The sequence below is a fragment of the Protopterus annectens genome, chromosome 9.part0, assembly GCF_019279795.1.
Source record: "Protopterus annectens isolate FY-2018-M chromosome 9.part0, PAN1.0, whole genome shotgun sequence".
Lineage (NCBI taxonomy): Eukaryota > Metazoa > Chordata > Ceratodontiformes > Protopteridae > Protopterus > Protopterus annectens.
In genome coordinates, this window is record NC_056743.1 from 1075903172 (window position 1) to 1075925796 (window position 22625).

The window sequence follows — 22625 nt, forward strand, 5'->3', positions numbered from 1 at the left end:
TAGTGGAATGAGGTCTGATTCCAGCAGGAACCTCCTTACCATGATGAGAATAACAAAAAGCAATACAATGGCCAATCCACTTAGAAATAGTTTGTTTTGAAACAGGTTTTCCTTGTGAACCCAAGGCAAAAGAAATGAATAACTGTTGGGACTGTCTGAACCCTTTAGTTCTGCTCAAATAATAACGTAACTGCCTGTGAATATCCAAAGAGTGCAAAATTTTTTCCCCCTTATTTTGGGGATCAGCATAAAATGTAGGCAAATGAATAGATTGGTTTAAGGCCACATTAGAAACAACTTTAGGCATAAAAGTAGGATTAGTACGTAGAGAGACCCTATCCTTATGAAATATCAGGAAGGGTTCAACTGCCATTAGAGCCTGTAATTCAGATACCCTTCTAGCAGATGTAATGGCCAACAAAAAGCAGTCTTCCAAGACAAAAACTTCAACTCCGAAGTAGCTGCAGGTTCAAAAGGAGGTAAAGTGAGCTTTTCCAACACAAAATTGAGATCCCAGGAAGGAGTAGGAGCTCTACGTGGGGGTCTTATGTTCTTTGCCCCTCTAAGAAATTGCTTAAACAAAGGGTGAGAGAATAATGGTGGGTCACAGTCATAGTGAGCAGAAATGGCTGCAGCATGAACTTTCACAGAGGAGAAAGACAAACCCTTGTCTAATAATTCTGTAAGATACTGAAGTGAAACACTCAAATTAGGCACTGAAACATCAAAGCTCTTTGTTTTGCTCCAAAGAAAAAATCTCCTCCATTTATCAGCATAAACTTTCCTTGTACTAGGCCGTCTGGCCTCCAAAATGACATTCAAAACTTGTTGAGGAAGCTGCGACCCCCCAGGGTCTAAAACAGAATACGCCAGGCTGTCAGATGCAGGGACTGAATCCTGACATTGCGGAAATGATTGCTTGCCTGGGACAAAAGGTGTGGAATTGATGGCAAAGGCCAAGGAGGCTCCCATACTAAACTCCTCAGCAGAGGGTACCAGTGCTGTCGTGGCCAATCTGGAGCTATTAGAATCATGCAAGGCTTGTCCTGCCTGACCTTCAAGAGCACCTTGGGAAGGAGAGGCAGAGGAGGAAAGGCATAAACGTGAAGGTTGTTCCAACTGAATGATAGAGCATCCACTTTCCAAGCTTTTGGGTGAAACAGCTTTGTGCAAAACTTTGGCAGTTGGTAATTCAGTGGAGAAGCGAACAGATCTATGTCTGGAGTCCCCCAAGCCACCGTCAACTGTTGAAAAACATGAGGATCCAATTTCCACTCGTGGGGATCCACCATCTGTCTGCTCAAAACATCTGCTAAGGAGTTCTGTGCTCCTTGCAGAAACCTTGCCTGAAGAGTGAGGTGCAAACTGAGAGCAGTCTCCCACAAAATCATAGCTTGTCTGCAAAGAGGGTATGAATGGGTTCCCCCTTGCTTGTTGATGTACCACATGACTGTAGTGTTGTCTGTTTGAATCAACACTTGTCCTGGGTGAAGTAGATCCTTGAAAGCCATCAGTGCAAATTGGACTGCTAACATCTCCTTCATGTTGATATGCAAATGTTGTAGTCTGGCAGGCCACGTGTCTTGAACCCATTTTCCATTGAAGTGTGCTCCCCAAGCCATGTCTGAGGCATCTGTCGTTAAGATCTGACTCGCCTCTGGTCGGGTCACAGAGAGTCCCTTGTTTAGGTGACATTCCTGAGCCCACCACAAAAATTCCCTTTGGATGCAAGGTATTATCTGAATGACAGTGTCCAAATCGTGGCAGTGTTGAGTCCATACGCTTTTGAGATACCATTGTAGTTTCCTCATATGCAGTTTGGCATTGGGAAGCACCAGAATACAAGATGCCATGAACCCCAAGGCTTGAAGGACTGTCCTTGCAGTCAGCCTGGACCGTAGAGACAATTGTTGGAAGTAAAGGGTAAGATTTCTTTGTTTGTCCGGGGTCAAAAACGCCACCTGAGAGGCTGTATTCAGTCTCACACCCAGAAAGCACATGTCCTGAGAGGGTACTAGACTGGACTTTGTTTCGTTCACAGAATACCCTAGGCACCTTAACACTGCCATAACATACTGTAGATGGTGAAGTAACTTGACTTTGTCTTGAGCAAGAATCAGGCAATCGTCCAAATAAGGATAAATTTGTATTCCCCTTAACCTTAAGAAGGCTATCACCGGAGCCAGGACCTTTGTGAACACCCTGGGCGCAGTAGATAAGCCAAAGGGCAATGCAGAGAACTGATAATGTAAAGTCCCAGCCCGAAAACGCAGGAACCTCCTGCAGCTGGGCCTGATAGGAATGTGAAGATAAGCCTCCTTGAGATCCAGAGTTACCATCCAGTGATCTTTGCCTAGCAGAGGCAGAAGTTGTTGCAAAGTTAACATCTTGAATTTTGGAATGACCAGGTATGTGTTGAGAATAGACAAATCCAGAATTGGCCTCCAAGTGTTTCTTTTCTTTGGTACAAGAAACAGGCGAGAATAAAATCCTAGGCCCACTTCTGACGGAGGGACCTCCTGGATAGCCCCCATTTTTAGAAGTAAAGAAATCTGCTTGAGAGCCTCCACCTTTTGCTGAGGAGGAACGTCTGGCATGCCTTTGAAAGGAGGCAAGGTGTGAAAATAAAACTTGTAGCCTCGATTTATAATGTCCAACACCCATTTGTCCTGGGTGACTAAAAGCCAATTCTGCCTGAAAAGTGCCAGCTTTCCTCCCAGAGGAGCTGCCAGACAGGAGGGATCTGGCAGCTGAAGATACAGGTCATTGGGTCTGTTTACGAAAAGGCTGACCCCTGCCCTCACCTGAAGATTGTGCAGGGGAACTCCACGTCCTCGGTCTGAAAGAACCCTGAGCATGAGCTCTGCCCCTACCACGTCTAGATCTGCCCCTAGACTGTAAATCAGAAGAAGGATAAGCCCATCCCTTAGCAGGCCAATTTCTGCTAAACTTAGGGGGCTGCACCTGTAAAAATTCCTTAACTGTCTGCATGGACTTAGCTTTGTCTTCCATTTTCTTCAAAACTGACTCCACAGGAGAACCAAACAGAACTTCAGATTGAAGGGGAGCATCCAAAATTCGAGCTTTAACATGCTCTGACAAATTCGGATCCTTAAGCCAGGCATGCCTACGAATAACTGATCCAGTGGCAGCCACCCTGGAGGAAGCCTGAAGAGCATCAAAACCACACTGCAAAGAATGCTTACCCACCTGATCAGAGGCATGAACTAAATCTTGCAATTCCTTACACTCAATACCCTCTGCCAAAGCATCTACCTTAGATTTTAACTGACTTAAGAGAAAATTCTGGTACTTCAGCATATGAAACTGGCAATTCAAAGCCCTCATCGCTAGAGTGGAAGAGGTATACACTTTTTTACCCCACCTATCCAAAGCTCTAGAATCTTTATCCAGAGGAACTAGATTCTTTACAATAGAAGCCCTGACACCCTTAGGTCCCTGGCTAATAGTTTCCGGGTCAGCTCTTGGGCTCTTATACAAATATTTATGAGCCTCTGGCACCCTGTAATACCTGTCTGGTTTGACAGGGGCAGGAGGCAAAGAATCAGGATTAAGGGAAGCTTCAGAGAAAACATCCTGTACAACATCCAAAACAGGGGGAATAGCTAAGGGCCTATGCTGTGGTAAAAATAAAAATTCCCTAAGCCTCTTTCGAGAATCTGAGAAATCCTGACCTTCCCACTTAAAATGCTCCCTCATGGAATGCAGGGTTTCAGAAAAAGAAAAATCCTCTGGAGGGGAAGCAGAAGGACATGAATCCTCTGCATCTGAATCAGAATAAGGAGGAAAATCCTGAATGTCCACAGCCGAAGACTCAGAGTAATCTGAGGAATGCTCCAATCCTTCCACCTCTGGCTCCACCCTAGGCCTCTTATCCGGGGGGGGGGGCATAGAACCCCTGATTAAAGTAATTAAATCCTCTGCCATCTTCAGCATATGCTTTTTAGGTACAGAACTAGGGCTGACACCAGTGGAAGACAAACCAGGCCTGACCTTGGAAGGTGCCTTAGAGACAGAAGTTGAAGGCCTAACCACCTTATGCAAAGAAGGGACTACAGAGACCTGAGAGGCCCCCTCAGCCTGACCCGACTCCTGAGAGGCCACATCCTGCAAGATTAAAGGCTCCCCCTGAGATTCAGCTGAAACCTCGGCTGGATCCACAGATTCCACCGTAGTTTCCAAAGAACCGGCGTCCGTAACGGACGACTCATCCTGCTTGGACTTTAACATTTTTTCTTTACGCTTCTTAGAGGTAGCGGGCGTCGGAGGATCCGACGGCATATTGTAATTACACCGCCATCAAGACAAGTCTAGCACAATCTAACCTGCATTTAATGGTGCTTATTAAACTTAGCACAAAGCGACACCCACTACGCCGCTCAGGCCCCAAGCAAGGAATACAGAGAGAGTGGTAATCCCTATGAGGTATCTGCTTCCCACAAGAAATACAATTATTTACTTTTTCTGACATCCGGATTTAACTGAGGCAAGAAAAGACAAAAATATTCCCCAACGGGGTACTTAGCCCAACTTGGTCTTCGGTCTGAAACTCAGTATACGAAAATTTCAGGACGCCGAACGGCACTTGCAAACGCTGCTTCTGCTTCAGACCATGCGGCAAGAAAGACTGAGGATATGGCGTCGGTCATGCGCTTTAGTACCACGGCGTACTGACGTCAGATCTGAGCGACCATGACCGACGCCAGCCTAACACTTTGGTATTCGGGCCGACCGAGGACAGCGGACTACCCACAGGTTATGACTGCAGCAATGTGAGATGAAGAACATCAGTTTCCATTTGCAACTTTTTTATTTTTTCAGTATACTGATTTGAGTTTCAGTGCTTGTACATTTCAATAAAGCTATATCTACTTGTACATACGTGTGTGTGGATATCTACACAGACATGTATACATACACCAAGGTATACACACACACAAAAAAATTATAATTTTATATATATATATATATATATATATATATATATATATATATATATATATATACACATATACACACACACACACACACACACACACACATATATATCTACACACATATAAAATGTAAAACAAAAGACTGAACACTGTATCGGTTAAATGTGAGATTTAGATGTATTGATACCTACACAAAGAAATTAAATCTTAAAAATAAAAACTATTGAACGTAGAAAGACTGAAAAAGGATGGTAAGGACCTTTCTTTTCTAAATGGTTAAGAAAAACAGAGAACCTACAACCTAGCATTCCTCTCGGACATACTTTGAATATTGATACTGTTAGGAAAAGGGTTTTTATAGGGTGGGGTTAGGGGCAGTGGCAGGGATAGAGTTAGGACACATGAATAAAGATGGACAGGGGAACTTTTCACTTCCCCCACCAGGCTATCACCTTACTTGTGTGTTAACCCAATCCTAACCCTGCTGTTGCCCTAACCACAACACTAGACAGTACCTTGCAAATAAACTTTACCTAACATTACCACTAAACAACATGCACAACTCACATAACCACACATGCATTGCAATATATCTATCCCCTTACCGATTCCTTACACTAACCCTAACTTACAAACATTAACACATACATTCCTACCTCTGAAGCTGAAATGTTCTTTGTATTCAAAGTTTTAGTAGTAAAAAAATATTACCTGCATGAAGCAAACATTGTTCCAAGCATTAATATTTCTGACATTCAAACACAACAGCATTCAGTTAAAAAAAAAATTCAACAGTTCACTCTGTTGATAAAAGTGAACTGTAAATAAACATATATAGTAGGCAGGTGTAGTATGTCTGGTCAAACCCCAAGTGCTGCGAACACAACCGAATGTAAATGCAGAAAAACTACAAACCCAAGTAGCAACTGAAGTAGTATTATGCAACTAAACCAGTCACACAATAAAATATTTTACAGAATCTGCAATTTTAAATTTACATTCTGAGGTTGTTGTGACATCCCCCCTGCGTGCCAGTAATCAAGGAGCCTCAGTCTTTACCACTGATACTGGTGAGGGATGTTCACTTGGAGCAAAATTAGATACACACAGTATTTCCAAATACAGCTTTCTACCAGCCATAATTTCCCTTAAGAGAACACAGGGAACACACTCCTGTTCTGAGGCTGGGTTTCTCTCTCTCCAGGCCCCAAACAGGACTCCGCACTGACCACAGCTGTAGAAATGAGTCCTCAGCCAAGTGTTACAAGCCAAATGCTCCACCACCCTCTCTGTGAAACCAGTGGTCTTTGTCCCTACTCTGAGTAGCTGACACACACATTCTTAGAGATTTGATTTTCACACAGACACACACATAGGAAAGGCTGGCACAGATTTACCACCTATGCCCCCTCTGTCCAGACTATAAGGTAGATACTGCCACCAGAACACTCCAAAGCCAGCTACTCTAAGGCTTTTACAAGGGTACTCAATTAAACTGAGTAAAATTAATACTAATACAAATGGTAGTGTTTGACCAATGCAACAAGGCTCTCAAGAGTGGCCACAGTGTTACCAAATAAATATAAGTACTCACAAAGTTAAAAATATTCTCTAAAAGACCAGCCATAATGAAAAGTTTAAATACATATTTAATAATAATTAATAACAGAACATGAAAATACTAAATATTTACACCACCACCAGAGTTTCAATCACAGGAAAAAATTTTCGCCCTACTGCTATCCTATCCCCTATCTCTAAGATACTCAAAAAATGTATTCACCTCCAATTATTACCCTACCTATTGGACAACCAACTCCTAACTCCTACCCACCACGGGTTTATACCAGGACATAGCACCACCACTGCCCTTCTTTCCTTCCTCAAAATCATTAACTCTGCTCGTGACTCTGGGAACATAGTTTCTACGCTCCTCTTCGAATTATCTAAAGCTTTTGACACTGTCTCTCATGTGCTTCTACTTTCTAAACTCTCCCATCTTAATCTCTCTTCTTCGTCTGTCAAATGGTTCTCCAGCTATCTCCCAGCCAGGGAACAAGCTGTAAAATGGTACTACTGCACTTCCTCTTTCCTTCACACCCCAAATGGTGTACCCAAAGGCTCTATTTTGGGTCCTTTACTATTTAACATTTTCATCAATGATTTCCACCAAAAGATCCCCAATGCTAAACTGGTGCAATACGCAGACGACTCCACTATCATCTGCTCAGCCAAAACTCTTCCTTTACTAATAAACCTTACACAAAAAGCCTTCTCCTCCACTGAGTCCTGGATGCTTGACAATCACCTAGCCTTAAATGCCTCCAAATCTAAAATAATTATCTTTACCCCTTCTAGACATACTTCTGCTGACAAAGCATCCTTCTCTATACTTAGCCTAAACAAAACAACTATTGAAATAGTTCCCCATACAAAACGTCTGGGCTTTCTTATCGATGACCAGCTAAAATCTGATATCCACCTACAAACCAATATTAAAAAGACTCATCAAAAACATGGTATGCTTTATCGACACAGGCACTACCTTTCTCTGTCTTCTAGACAACTCCTATCTACCACTTACCTCCTATCCTCCCTTTTGTATGGAGCTCTGCTACTCTCTAACCTCCAATCATCCCTAAAATCTAAACTTTCCTCATGTTATAACAAAATTTCAAAGTTTGCCACAGGATCCAAATCTTCTACTTACCACTGCAATTCCCTACATGCTCTAAATTGGTTGGAACTCCCAAAAGTACAGTTTTGTACCTACCATAAATGCAGATGTCCGATAGACATGCAACTGCAGTCATAACATATGGGTTGTCCTGCCTCAGGCAGCCCTCGGTCGGCCGGATTCCAAAGTCTGGGTCCGACGTCGGCTGATGTTGCATTTCTCTCCGACGTCAGAGCGGCTGGAGTACATAAGCATCAGCCAACGCCATTTTCTTCAGTGTTTCTTGCCCCAGGTGCCCTCCAAGGAAGGCTGTAATCAAATTGGAAGACAAAAACAGGATTCCAAACAAATAAATGAGCAATAAAACAAATACACCATAACAGATATCCCCAGCTAAGAGTAACAGGGATAGGAGTGGACCCTAGGCATAGAGGGGTATGGAGGGAGGGAAAATCCGACTGCAGTTGCATGTCTATCGGACATCTACATTTATGGTAGGTACAAAACTGTACTATGTCCTTCAAGAATGCAACTGCAGTCATAACATGTGGGTAGAATACCATAGCTTAGCTGGGGAGGAGGTATGCTCTAGGAAAGAGATGGTGTGGCAATCAAACCCTGCAGGACTGCCAAGCAAAGCCTGCTCTGGATCTGGTGTATAGAGGAGATTGTAGTGTTTGGAGAATGTATGCACGGAGCTCCATGTAGCAGCTTCTAGAATGTCCTTGGTAGGCACCCCTCTTAAGAATGCTGTAGAGGTGGCTGTAGCTCTGGTGGAATGTGGTCTGACATTGGCTGGAACAGTCTTTCCATGAAAGGAATAACAGAATCTGATGCAATGTCCAATCCATTTAGAAATAGTCTGTTTTGAAATTGCTTTTCCTTGGACTGCAGGGCGTAAGCTACAAAAAGTTGTCCAGACTTCCTACTGGCGTTGGTTCTGTCCAGGTAGTATCGAAGTTGTCTGTGAATGTCCAAGGTATGCAACAGTCTTTCCGCCTTATTCTCAGGATTGGGGAAGAAAGCAGGCAGATGAATGGCTTGATTTAAAGAAACCCTAGATACCACCTTTGGCATAAAAGTAGGGTTGGTCCTTAATGAAACCCTGTCTCTATGAAAAATAATAAAGGGTGGAATTGGCATTAGGGCCTGTAGCTGCGAAACCCTTCTTGCTGAGGTAATTGCCAACAGGAAAGCTGTCTTCCATGAGAGAAATTGCAAGTCAACTGAAGCTGCTGGCTCAAATGGAGGTAGAGTCAGTTAAGACAAAATTGAGGTCCCAGGCTGGCACTGGGACCTTTCTTGGTGGCTTAATGTTCTTGATTCCCTGAGGAATTGTCTTAGTAAGGGGTGAGAGAAAACAGGAGGATCAGTGTTGTATCTAGCTGAAATAGCAGATGCATGTATCTTTATGGAAGAATATGAGAGGCCGTTCTTTAACATATCTGCCAAATATTCCAAGATGAGTGGGATGTTCAACAATGATGAATCATGTCCCTTGCTGGTATTCCAATTGCTGAATCTTTTCCACTTTGCTAAGTAAACCTTTCTGGTGGATGGTCTTCGAGCCTCTGTTAGTATCCGCTGAACTTCCTTGGAGAGATAAGCTGAAGTTATTTATGGGATCTCCCAGGCTGTTAGCTGCAGTGTCTGAAGATTTGGATGCAGTGTTTCGAAATTGTGTTGAGTCAAAAGTAGAGGCCACTGGGGGAGGGCCCTCCTCCTGGTGTGACACATGCTCCGTAGTAGTGGGTACCAGTGTTGTCTTGGCCAATCCGGAGCTATTATGATTCCCTTGGGCTTCTCTGCTTTGATCTTTAATAATACTGAGGTCATCAGTGGCAGAGGTGGGAATGCATAGATTGCTAGGGAGTTCCAGTTGAATGAGAGGGCATCTATTTTCCAAGCTTTTGGATGGTATGTCCTTGTGCAAAATTTTGGTAGAAGATGGTTGAGGTGAGAGGCAAATAGGTCCACTTCTGGCTTGCCCCATGTCAAAGTGAGTTGTCTGAAGGCCTTCGGATGTAACCTCCACTCGTGTGGATCTGTGAAATTCCTGCTTAGGCTGTCCGCCAACACATTGTCTTTTCCTGGAACAAACTGGGATTGTAACTGGATGTTTAGGCTCAGTGATTTCTCCCAAAGCTGCATTGTCAGTCTGCAAAGGGGGTAAGAGTGGGTGCCCCCCTGCTTGTTTATGTACCACATCACAGTGGTGTTGTCTGTCCGTATCATTAAATGGCCCTGCTGGAGTTGGTGTTGTAAAGCCTCGATGGCATGAATTACTGCCAGCATTTCTTTTTGGTTTATATGCAGATGTGTTTCCTTTGGAGACCATTGTCCTTGTATACACCTGCCTTCCATGTGCGCCCCCCATCCAAGGTCTGAGGCGTCTGTAGTCATGGTCTGTGTTATCTGTGGTTTTTTGAATGACATACCTGTGTTTTCCTGGCTCACCGAGGCCCACCATAGGAATTCCTTTTGTAGGCATGGAATGAGTGGTATGATTGTCTCCAAGTTGTTGCTGTGTTGAGACCAAATGCTTTTTAGGTACCATTGAAGCTTTCTCATGTGTAGTTTTGCTAATGGGACAAGTAGAATGCAAGATGCCATGTAACCCAGGGCCTGTAGGAATCTCCTTGCAGTCATCTGGGTGAGTTTTGCTAAACCTTTGAAGTAATGAGTTAACTTCTTTTGCTTGTCTTCTGTCAGGTAAGCCATCTGAGAGGCTGTGTCTAGTTTGGCTCCTAAGAAGATTATTTGCTGGGATGGCTGCAGTCTTGACTTTTGGAAGTTGACTATGTATCCCAGAGCTTGAAGTAATCGTATGACATAATCCAGGTTTTTTGTCAACATCAATTTTTCGTCCGCTTGTATGAGGCAGTCGTCCAGGTACGGGTTTTTTTGTATACCCTTGAGCCTGCAATGAGCAATTACTGAAGCCAGGCATTTTGTAAATACTCTGGGCGCAGTAGATAAGCCAAATGGCAATGCTGAGAATTGATAATGCTCTGGCCCTGCAAGAAATCTGAGGTATCTTCTGCAGCTGTGTCTGATAGGGACATGCAGGTATGCCTCCTTGAGGTCCAGAGTAATCAGCCACGACTCCTTGCCCAGCATGGGAAGGAGTTGCTGTAGAGTCAGCATTTTGAACTTTGGTACTATGAGAAAGGTGTTTAATGCGGACAAGTCCAGTATTGGTCTCCATTGAGATTCTTTTCTTGGAACAAGGAACAGTCTTGAGTAAAACCCCTGGTCTTGTTCTTGTTGTGGAACTCTTTCTATTGCTTTCATTCGAGTCAGCAGAGTGATTTGCTTGATAGCCTCTGCCCTCTGATTTTGTGGTAGGTTTGGCATGCCTTGTTTTCTTGGTAAGGTATGAAAATGAAACCTGTACCCTCGGTCTATAATGTCCAAAATCCATTTGTCCTTTGTCAGTCTGTGCCAGTTTTCTGCAAACAGAGATAAGTTCCTGCCCAAGGGAGCTTCTAGTTGTTCCCTGGTAGGCGGTAGTAGAGGAAAGTCATTGAGTTTGTGGTTGTTGGGCAGGTGGAACCCCTGCATCACTTCTTTGGTTTCCTGGCTGCCATTGTCGTCCCCTGTAAGGGCCTCTGTATTGGCCTCTTCCTCGGCCATGTCTGTTCTTACCCCTTTGAAACTTTTCTGGATTAGGAAAGGACCAGTTTTTTGAGGGCCAATTCCTACTGAATCTGGGGGGTTGAACCTGGAGGAAATCTTTCACAGTCTGAACTGATTTTGCTTTTTCTTCGATGGTCTTTAACACATCCTTAGCATTTGCTCCAAAAAGCTTGTTCTTTTCCAAAGGTGCATCCAGAAGTTTTGCTTTTACATGATCTGGTAGAGGTTGATCTTTTAACCAAGCATGTCTACGAATCACTGCCCCTGTCATAGCTGCCCTTCATGAAGCTTCCAGTGCATCATATCCACACTGCAGGAAGTGATTGCTTACTTGCTGAGTGTTATGTACAGCTTCCTGCAAAGTCTTCCTGTCTAAAGGATCAGGAGAAGCTAATGTTTTTTGTAAATCTTCTAAGAGATAATCCTGATATTGTAACATATGAAAAATAGAAGTTATGTTCTTACCATAACGTTCCATGTTAGTTGTCTTCTTCTCGCCTTCTTCTTGCTGGATGGGTTCGGAGCCGACCTCGGCTCCGACTCGGCCACTCTAAAAGCTCGAGAGTTGGTTCCACCGGCTCGAGGCTCCCCTTATATCCCACAATGCTAGGCGAGAGTTACCTCAGATCTCGTTTGTAAGCTAACCCAGCTTATATCAATAACAGTATAACTGTAAACAGAATCCACCTCTAACAGCAGGAAGAAAAGGGGTGACCTACATCCTGAAACAAGAAATATGCATAATAGCATATGACTAAGAAAGAGGTGGTAGAAAGAGAGGTCACGATCACAACTCCTCTAGGTCTGTCCAGGCCAGGGGAAGGAGGGTGGGGCCTTAAGAAGAAGGCGAGAAGAAGACAACTAACATGGAACGTTATGGTAAGAACATAACTTCTATATGTTAAGTTGTCTATCTCGCCTTCATTCTTGCTGGATGGGACCGGTCCTAGCACCTTGTCCCGGGTGGCCTAACGGAACAGACTCCTGAGAACAGTGGAACCAAAATTAGCTCTATGCCTAGAAGCTAAATCCAACTTATAATGGGAAATAAAAGTGTGAGGAGTAGCCCAAGTAGCCGCTGCACAAATGGTGTCAATAGGCAGTCTGTCTTGGAAGGCTAGAGAAGTAGCCAAAGCTCTGGTGGAGTGGGCTTTAGGTTTATTAGGCAGTTTTTGGTGTCTAATCTCATACACAAGGGTAATCAGAGATGTTAGCCATCTGGATAATGATACCTTTGAAACTGGAAGTCCCTTTCTGCTTTCCGCATAGGAGACAAACAGCTGATCAGATTTTCTGAATTGTTTCGTCCTGTCCAAGTAGTACCTTAATTGACGATGAACATCCAGGCAGTGTAATTTTGTTCAGACCTATTTGAATACTCTGGGAAAAAGACAGGGAGGTCAATGCATTGGTTTAGATTTGATGTTGAAACCACCTTAGGCAAAAGGACGGGTTAGTTCAAGGAAACTCTGTCCTTATGGAACAAGAGATAAGGAGAACGACAACTGAGTGCTTGAAGTTCTGAAATTCTTCTAGCTGATGTGATAGCCACCAGAAAGAGAGTTTTCCATGATAATAATTTCAAGGAACATGAAGCTGCAGGTTCGAAAGGGAAAGAATCAAAGAAGCAAGAACTAAATTTAGGTCCCAAGGAGAAGGAGGATTTCTTATAGGAGGTCTGAGAAGAAAAACTCCTTTCAAAAAGGCTTTGCAAAGTTTGTGGGACATAAGGGCAGATTCAGAAATGCCCACATGAAAATTAGAAATAGCTGCCAATTGAACCTTAAGAGTAGATGGAGATGAACCTGCATGGAAGAGTTCAGCTAGAAAATCAAGGACTAGTTGGATGGAAGCGGTGAAAGGATCTATGTCCTTTCCTTGTGCCCAGTATGAGAAAGCTTCCACTTACTCAAATAAATCTTCGAGTGGAAGATTTATGGGAAGCTATCAATATATCTCTAACCGAGTGAGATAATTGAGGAAGCCTGGCTACGGTTGGAACTGGAGGAACCAAGCAGTGAGGTTCAGAGAGGGAGGGCGATGAAACTGACCCGATTGGTGGATCAAAAGATCTGGAACTAGGTCCAGACTCCATGAGTCGCTCCAAAGAAAGCGATGTAGAAAGGGGAACCACACTTGTCGAGGCCAGTAAGGAGCAATGAGGATCAATGAGGCCTTCTGAGCGATAGCTTTCTGTATTACTTGAGAGATCAGAGGAAAGGAGGAAATGCATACAGAAGTCCCGGGGCCAAACTTGGACTAGAGCGTCCCTGCTGGGTTGGCCTGGTAAAGGGAATAGAGTGAAGTATTCTCTGCACTTGCTGTTTTGGGGAGTAGCAAAAGATCGCAGCAAGGCTGACCCCACTTGAGAAATATCTCTCTCACTACAGAGTCTTTCAGAGACCACTCGTGAGGCATGAGTATAGCTCTGCTCAACTTGTCCGCAATGTGATTGGACTTCCGGGATGTGCGTTGCTATCAGAAAACGCTGAGAAGAAATCGCCCATTGCCACAGTCTGAGTGCTTCTCGACACAGGGGTATGACCTGGTTCCGCCTTGTTTGTTGATGTACCACACTACAGACATATTGTCTGTCTGGATTGCAATCGTTCCCAAGGAAGAGAGTCTTGAAGGGCTTGCAACGCTAAAAGCACTGCTCTCATCTCCAGAACATTTATGTGCAAGTGGCATTCGTTTGGTTGCCATGTGCCCTGGACTGTCCTGCCCTGATAATGCCCCCACCCGATCAGGGAGGCATCCGTTGTCAGAGTAGCAACCGGAGGAGGTGGAACAAATGGTCTTCCGACAGGAGCTGGGGAAGACATCCACCACATGAGATGCTTTTTGCATGCTTGCGTGATCATAATGGTGTGAGACATTGGAAGTTCCTGGTATGACCATTGAGAAAAAAGCATCCACTGAAGGATCCGCATGTGGTATCTGGCCAATGGGAGGAGAGGTATGGCGCTGCCATGATTCCCAACACCTTTAGAACTAACCTGGCTTTGGCTCTGTTGTTGTTGAGAAGAAGTGACACCAATTTGTGAATGTCTGATATCCTTTGGTTCGTTAGCGTTGCAGACATGTTTATAGTATCTAAATTTGCCTATGTAGGTAATAGTACGACAAGGCGACAAAACAGACTTTTCGCAATTTATTGAAATACCCAGTTTTGACAAGCGAAAAGTATAATCTCTGGCCATCAAAAGGAGATGCTTGGTGGGAGCTGTGAGAAGCCAGTCGTCCAAATATGGAAACACCTGGAATCCTTGTCGTCTCAGGTGAGAAGCTACCACTGCCATGCATTTGGTAAACACCCGGGGGGCAGTGGTGAGACCAAAGGGCAGGGCCCTGAACTGAAAATGACTGGTTCCCAGCCTGAAGCGGAGGAATCTTCTGGAGCGTCTATTCATTTTTATGTGACAGTACGCATCCCGAAGGTCTATAGAGCACATCCAGTTTCCTTTGCCCAAAAGGGGAAGAATGGATTGCAGTGTGACCATCCGAAATCTTGTTTTCTTGACTGATTTGTTCAAGACACTGAGATCCAAAATCGGTCTCCAGTCCCCTGTTTTCTTTGGAACTAAAAAGAACCTTGAGTAGATTCGGATCCTTGTTGGTCTGCTGGCACTAACTGAATTGCTCTTTTGTAAGCAGTTTTGAAATTTCCAAAGCTGCTATATCCCTTTGAGCGGGTGGAACATCTGGAAGGGATTTTTTGACTGATTTGGAAAAGCGAAGAAAGGGGATAGAATAGCCTTGGAAATGATGGACTGTACCCATTTGTCTTGAGTCAGGGTTAGCCAGGCTTCTGGGTACAGTGACAATCTTCCCCGACTGCCTCGAAGATGGGCAGTCGGGCAACCTCAGGGATGCTGAAAGGGCTTGTCAGGAAAGGCTTCCCGATTGCCCTGGTTCTGCGGACCCCCTGCCCCTAGGCGGCGTCTACCATTGTTATTCCCACCTCTGCCTTTGGTAGGAAAGCGACTCTGTCGTCAGGCGAAGTCCCTTGAGATTGTTTACGGAACCACATCTTCCCACCCTTCTGGCCTTTGGGGTAAGGCCTAGAAGGAGTAGAAAACGGACTCCGGCGGCAGAAAGGGTCTTGCCATCAGTCTCGCACCTAGTCAGGGTTTCTTTCACTTGAGGACCAAAGAGATGATCCATCAAAAGGGAGTTCGTGAAAGACGTCTTGAAAGGTTCCAAAGTTGCATAGCCGCATCCAGGCGTGCCTACGTAAGGCTACCCCTGTCCCTCGGCTCTGCTCGCTCCATCGGCCGCATAAGAGGAGGCGCATGGAGGAGTTGGATATGGAATTAAGGGTAGCCAGCTGCGTGTTCATTTTCTCTTGGAAACCCGCAGCTGTAGGGTCCTTTAACATTTCACTCGCTTCCTTGATCAAGTCCCTTTGAAGGCAGTGAAATGGCACAGGTAATTCAGAGAGCATGGTAAATGTCGCTGAGGAGAACATCCGCTTCCGTACCTATCCATGGACCTAGATTCCTTGTTAGGTGGATGGACAGGCACTGAAGGATCAGCCAGTTCCTTCTTTGTGGCGGCAGCTACCACCATAGCATCCACAGAAACTCCTTTTGATAAAAATTGCTTGTCTGATGGAGCTGTGATGAATTTGGAGGGTCTCCTGGGAGTGGGGTCCACTGAATCAGGAGCCGTCCATGCCTTCTTAGCAACCACCTGCATGAGGTGGTCGAAGGGGGACACCCAGGAGGTGGAAGGGAGAGCCAAACGCCTCAAGATACACAGATTCATCCTCCGAAGGGTTGAGGGCTGGCCAATTTCCCCTCTGTTTCAGGATCTCCAGAATGTCTGCAAATGAGACATCTTCAGAAGGGGAGCAGGGGAACCCTCAGAATCATCCAGATCTGTGTCCGACGTGATAGACTCAGGTGAGTCAATGTGCTTCCTCTTACACTTCCTCTTCCGAGGAGGCTCTTCTGCCAAATCAGGAGAGGCCTCGGAAGAGGATGAAATCCCCAAAGGGGGCTCCTGAGGAGCTGTCTCTCTGCGGTCCGGGATGAGGGAGTGAGTCGACTTACCCTGAGGCAGCATAGAAGGAGGGGCTGACGGAGCCGACTGAGGAGTAGAGCCAGGCTCTAACACACTCCGCATGACCTCGAATGCACCCCTGTCAGGCAGAGCCAGAGGTCCCCGCTCCGAGGAGCTAAGGACCCCTCGGCACCGACAGTGATGGCTCCGAGGTCGATGTCGAGCCGAACTCACCAGCGCGAAGCACCGAGAGGGAGAGGGGTCGGACAAGGGTCGATGCCACTCACCCCTCGAGCCGGCGAGGAGGTCGGCGCCGAGATTCCTCCAGGAAGAAAGCGGAGCCGGCAGCGGGCGAAGACAATTGTCTCGGCTCGGTGACCACAGTCTCGGTTCCGACACGACCCGGCTCGAACTCAAGAGAGTCGAAGGAGGAAAGAGTTGATGGACCGGGGCAGGCACCGACTGATGAGTCGGGCTCTGAAGCATCTGGGCTAGTGCCTCGGACTTAAGTAGTCGACTCACCACCCTCTGAAGGTCATGATCGGAAAGCCTCGATGACCTAGAGGAATGAGACCTTTGGCTCCGTTCAGACAGCAGGGGAGATCCTGGAGCCGAATGAACGGAGCCAAGAGAAGGTGACCTAGACCTCTTTCTGGTTGTCGGCTCCGAAGATCTTGTCGGAGCCGACACGGGTACCTCGATAACCTCGGCTCTGGTCGGAGCCGAGGAAGCCACAGAAACTGTGGACTGAGTCTTATCGGCTCCAGCGGAGCCGATAAAGGCAAAGGTTGAACAACCTGAGGTCTCGGCTCAGAAGCCGGAGCCGAAGACCTCGATGCCTTAGAGGGCTTCCCTGTTGAAACTGACAGGGAATCCTCTGGCTTCAACAAGCCTCTCAGAATCAACTTGTTTTTCTCTCCTGCAGGACCCTGGGGCTGAAGCCATGGCACACAGCACAGGAGTCCTGCAGGTGCAAACCCCAGACAATAGACACAAGAAGTGTGGCGTCTGTCAGAGACATTTTCTGACAGCACGCATCACACTTCTTGAATCAAGACCTTTGCTTCTTTTGACATTTCCTAACTGACAGGTGTACACTAACACACACCCAAACACACAGTTATACCCTGTCAGTAAAAATTAGTAATACTAAAAACAATAACAATTTTAGTAAAAATACTAATAATTAAGTCAAAAATTAAAGTAAACTACACAAACACTCCCTAGGGAAGGGAAGGCCAAAGGCCCAAGGAAGAACCAACGGTTCTTTTAGTAAGAAAAACGGGAATATTAGGGTCGGAGATAAGGATCTATGTTCTACACTAATTTAGGAAGAATTAAAGTTAAAAGGGGAAAAAAAGAGTAACTTTTTGAAGAAAAAGCTAACACTCACCAGGAACCGGTAGAAGCAACCAACCTCGAAGCTGTAGCGGCAAACGAGATCTGAGGTAACTCTCGCCTAGCATTGTGGGATATAAGGGGAGCCTCGAGCCGGTGGAACCAACTCTCGAGCTTTTAGAGTGGCCGAGTCGGAGCCGAGGTCGGCTCCGAACCCATCCAGCAAGAATGAAGGCGAGATAGACAACTTAACATAGGCAATTTGAAGCTCTCATAGATAAGGTAGTGGATGTGTAAACCTTTTTGCCCCATCTCTCTAATGACCTCGCTTCCCTGCTGGAGGGCAAAGGATTTTTGAGGTGGAGGCTGAAACTCCTTTAGGCCCCTGTGAAATAGTTTCCAAATCAGCAGTATGGGCCCTGAATAAATGTGAATGAGTTTCTGGGACCCTGTAATACCTGTCTGGCTTGGCTGGAGCAGGAGGAAGAGAATCAGGGGTAGCACTAGAGCCAGAATACAAATCATCCAGAACATCAAGTACAGGGGGAATAGCTAAGGACCTGTGCTGAGGCTTCTTAAGGAAAGTCCTCAGGCGTTTCCTAGAATCAGAATATTCCTGACCTTGCCACTTGAAATGTTCCCTCATGGTGTGCAGAACTTCCCCAAAAGAAATATCCTCAGGTGGGGAGGCCGAAGGGATGGAATCTTCTGCATCCGAGTCCTCATAGGTCTGGAAGAGCTCTTCCTGGCTATCAGAGTGGACAGAGCCCTCAGAATCTTCATCTGAAGGAGTAGGGTCAGAGGGTTCAACCGGGCCTTTATCAGGAGGAGGCTGGGATGCTCTCTCAGGATGGGCCTGTGAACCTCTAATCATGGAAATTAAATCAGCAGCCATGGACATAATTTGTGTCTCCGGAGTCGGCTGAGGTAAGGATTTAGAAGTATGCTTTGTTTTGCTGGCTGCCTTAGCCCTAGTGTAGGCCTTAATAGACATGGCCATAGGAGGCCTGGCAGCTCCACGTGCAGGAGTGACCTTGTCTACAGCAATGGTCTCGGGCATTTCCTTGGTTTCGGTATCTGGAGGAAAATCTATAACTGGCGTCGGAGTAATGTCTGGAATCGGAGTCGTCGGTAATGCGGTGTCTTCGGTTCGGAGCGGTGGAGAGACCGTCTCAGAGGGAACCGGAGCACTCGTGCTAGGTTTTGGCGTGGAGTCGGTGGTAGACGCGGGCCGAGGTTGTCGGTCCCTGTCTTTTCGCTTTTTGGGAGTTTGCGATGTCGGAAGATCCGACGGCATGGTGTAAGCAAAATTATCGCCGAAAAAATCTTCAGCGAACTCCGCCCGGCGCCTGAGAGTGCGCTTGTTGAAGCGAGCACAGGCTACACAGGCCGAGACGTCGTGGTCTGGGCCCAGGCAAGGGAGGCAGTAAGAGTGGAAATCCTTATGAGGTATTTGTTTACCACAAAAAAGACAATTGTTAACTTTTTCAGCAATTTCTGACATCGGCTGAGGCAAGAAAAGGTCCCCAACGGGGTACTTAGCTTTTTTGATGACTTCGGTATCGTAGAATACAGGAGCTGACCGACCGGCACTTGCGAACTGCTTCTGCTTCGGGCATCGCGCGGCAAGAAAGACTGAAGAAAATGGCGTCGGCTGATGCTTATGTACTCCAGCCGCTCTGACGTCGGACCCAGACTTTGGAATCCAGCCGACCGAGGGCTGCCTGAGGCAGGACAACCCATATGTTATGACTGCAGTTGCATTCTTGAAGGACATCTACCTAAATTTCATTCAACTAACTACAGCACACAAGATAATTTTCAAGCCTTCATACTGTCCATCACTTTCCTCTTCATTAAAACTTCACCAGTCACATAGAACACTTAGATCCACAAATCAGAACCTCTTAGAACTTTACAAGCCTTTAAATGCACCAGGGCAACTTCTACTATCATTCTCCCTTGCCAGATTATAGAACTCTCTTCCCCCTTACATTAGAACTACCCCTAACCTACCATCCTTTAAATCCGTACTCCACTCTCACCTCTACTCCCTCTGGGAGTGCTCCTGTACCCATCCTACCTGATCCCTGATACCTATCCCTATTCTATTCTACTCTAATCTCTGCCACTGTTTCAATTCATCTAAAATTCCTTTGCCTAAATACATGTAGTGTATTAAATGAACATAAATTTATTGTTTTTGCTAATATCTTATAAGTGATTGACTAAGCTCATATATTTCAAGATATGTAAAATCTTGCCTTACTGTATATTGAATGTTAAACGGTTGTTCTCATATGCTGTACTAATACATTGTATATTGTCTTTCTGTCTGGAGATTTTCTCCTCGGGCCACCATTGAAAACGGGCTACCTTGGCCCAATGGACTTTCCCAGTTAACAAACTGAAATAAATAAATAAATATTAAAAATAACAGTGATGGAAAGATCCACACAGATACAGAAATACAATACTTAACTAATCCCACTATATTTTCTTGACTGATCTAAAGAATTACTGTTGCCTAGTTCACTTACTAGAGCAAGGCAAGATGAAGTAGGTGAGTGATCCGTCTTTGTCAAGTTTCACAGACTACCCTGAAACTTCTGTCTCATCTAGTATTAAAGCCTCATTTCAGTGCTGGCTTACAGAATGACAACACACACATCTGGTCATCTGACTTCTGGTTCCTACACTACCCCATTTACTAGCAACTGAACCAGAATTTAGCACATATGTATCAGAACACACACACAGTGTACACTCTTAACTGAAAGTGCAATTTCGCAAACATCGATTCACCGAACCAGACATAAAAAAAGCACTGCAAACACACTTTTGCAGGGGGGCAAGCCCCCATGCACCCCCCACACACCCCTGCTACTACTAACTCTGAGATCACACTACAGTGGGGAAACAGGTATATTTCCTTATCCTCATTGTACTGTGATTTGGTGGTGCAGTGTTTGTTTTATTTTTTATGCGGTGTTCGCAAAAGTGCACTTTCGGTTAAGAACACTTTAGCTGAAATGGGTTTGTATTTCTGTTCTTCGAAGAAATGTGCTTTTGTTGAACAGAAATGGACCATATATATATATATATATATATTATATATCTGTGTGTGTGTGTATATATATATATATATATATATATATATATATATATATATATATATGTGTGTGTGTGTGTGTGTATGTGTGTATACACACAGACATGCACAGATATGGTCCATTACTAGAACTTGCAGCTAATTTTCCTGTGTTCCATATGATTGTGGAGAAAAGATGAGTGCTTGGAAAGCTGTGATCAGTTAAAACAAACTAAAAGTGTCTCAACATCCCTCATTTAGTTTATTTAGCTATAAGACTGTACATACCTGGGTAAATAAAATGAATACAAAGGCTTTGTGGTATCATTTACTGACAAAACACATCTGTGGTTTTGTGATCCACTTACCTTTTCTCTGTTAACATATGACTCACTCACTCATTCTACTGATTTTCCCACAGCATAATTTGATCAAAAGAAAAAGAAGTACTTGATTTGGCCTCCAAGCAGCTAAGTGTAATAAATGCTCTGCTTATTCTAGTTGAATAACACAATTTACTAGCATTTGCCACTTTCCACTCAGGATCCAGTAAAATAACCTCCCGTCAAATACTTTAAATTCTTCCTTGCTACTGAATGTTACAACCTATTCAGAAGTGAATGTTTTACTTTGTTAATTCTTCACAATAAATATACAGCATTTAAAAACCTCACAAGTTGTATTACTTGCCAAGTGATACTGTGGTAAATACATTTAGGTCTTAAAATGCAAAAAAAAGTTCTTACCTCACTTCACCCTCAGCTGTTTCGAAGGTGGTTTCGGATACATCAGCTACAACTGAAGCAGTTTTGGAACCCCCAACCTGACCCAGCAGCTCACCTATATTATAAAGAAAGCAGTCAGATTTTTTTCTACAACCCCAATCCAGTTTTTACTTATAAGAAGAGAAAAGCAATGCAGACATGCATTTAATGCATCTGAACACTACTGCATATTTCTGGTCAGTTCTTCGAGGTTCTTACAGATAATTAGTATAATTTAACAGATGCAATACATTATGGCAGAAAAGTGTAGCGTAGTATACTGCAAATGACATTAGGAGACTTTTAGTTATGCTTAACAGATCACATGTTGATTAAGGTGGCCAGTGCTATGGCAAACTAAACTAGTTCTCTGAGTCATGCACAAAGTCCACTTCAATCAGTGTGTTCTAAAACAGTACTATAACTCTACTGTGGCAGCCTTGAGCATACTGAAAGTACAGATATATAAATATTACAGCAGTAGGATTTTAGTGAGTATTCTTTGAGCTGGTTCTTATCAGTGGGATCATCTTCTTTCATTTTGTACTTAATCAACAATCTGTAGCCATATTCCTTATGGCACACAGTATCCCCTGAGAACTAAATAAGGCATCTACTTACAGTAACAGACTCTAGTGCTTCTTCTTAAGGCAAACTAGGAGGCCTTCTTAAAATTAGGTAAATATAAGAAAAGATCTATTCCATTGCACTCCTTTGTTAAACCCACATTTTTAATGATATACTCCTTCACAAACAGCACACAAAAGGCAAAGGAAATGACGGTAATACTGTGACTGCTTTTGGGAGTCTTCAACAATCTATGAATGTATTGAGTACCACTCTAAATACATGTACAGTGGATATAAAACATTTACACACCCCTGTTAAAATGACAGGTTTTTGTGATATAAAAAATGAGACCACAATAAATCATCCCACCTTTAATGTGACCTATAACATGTACAATTCAACTGAAAAATAAACCAATGTTAGGGGGAAAAATAAAAAAACGTACAATCCACTGACTGCATAAGTGTGCACTCCCTTAAACTAATACTTTGTTGAAGCACCTTTTGATTTAATTACAGCATTCAGTCTTCTTGGCTAGGAATCTATCAGCATGGCACATCTTGACTTGGCAATATTTGCCC

General features: G+C 44.4%; 1 protein-coding gene across 4 annotated transcripts in view; it reads right to left on the reverse strand.

The window, feature by feature from the left end:
• The window catches only part of AAAS (aladin WD repeat nucleoporin), a 1251774-nt gene that overhangs the window by 279065 nt on the left and 950084 nt on the right, over positions 1 to 22625 (reverse strand). For all 4 annotated transcript variants that reach the window (XM_044083905.1, XM_044083907.1, XM_044083908.1 and 1 more), the window contains exon 13: positions 21457 to 21550. In XM_044083905.1, the coding sequence (XP_043939840.1) occupies positions 21457 to 21550 (94 nt within the window). The remainder of the gene's footprint in view (positions 1 to 21456; positions 21551 to 22625) is intronic.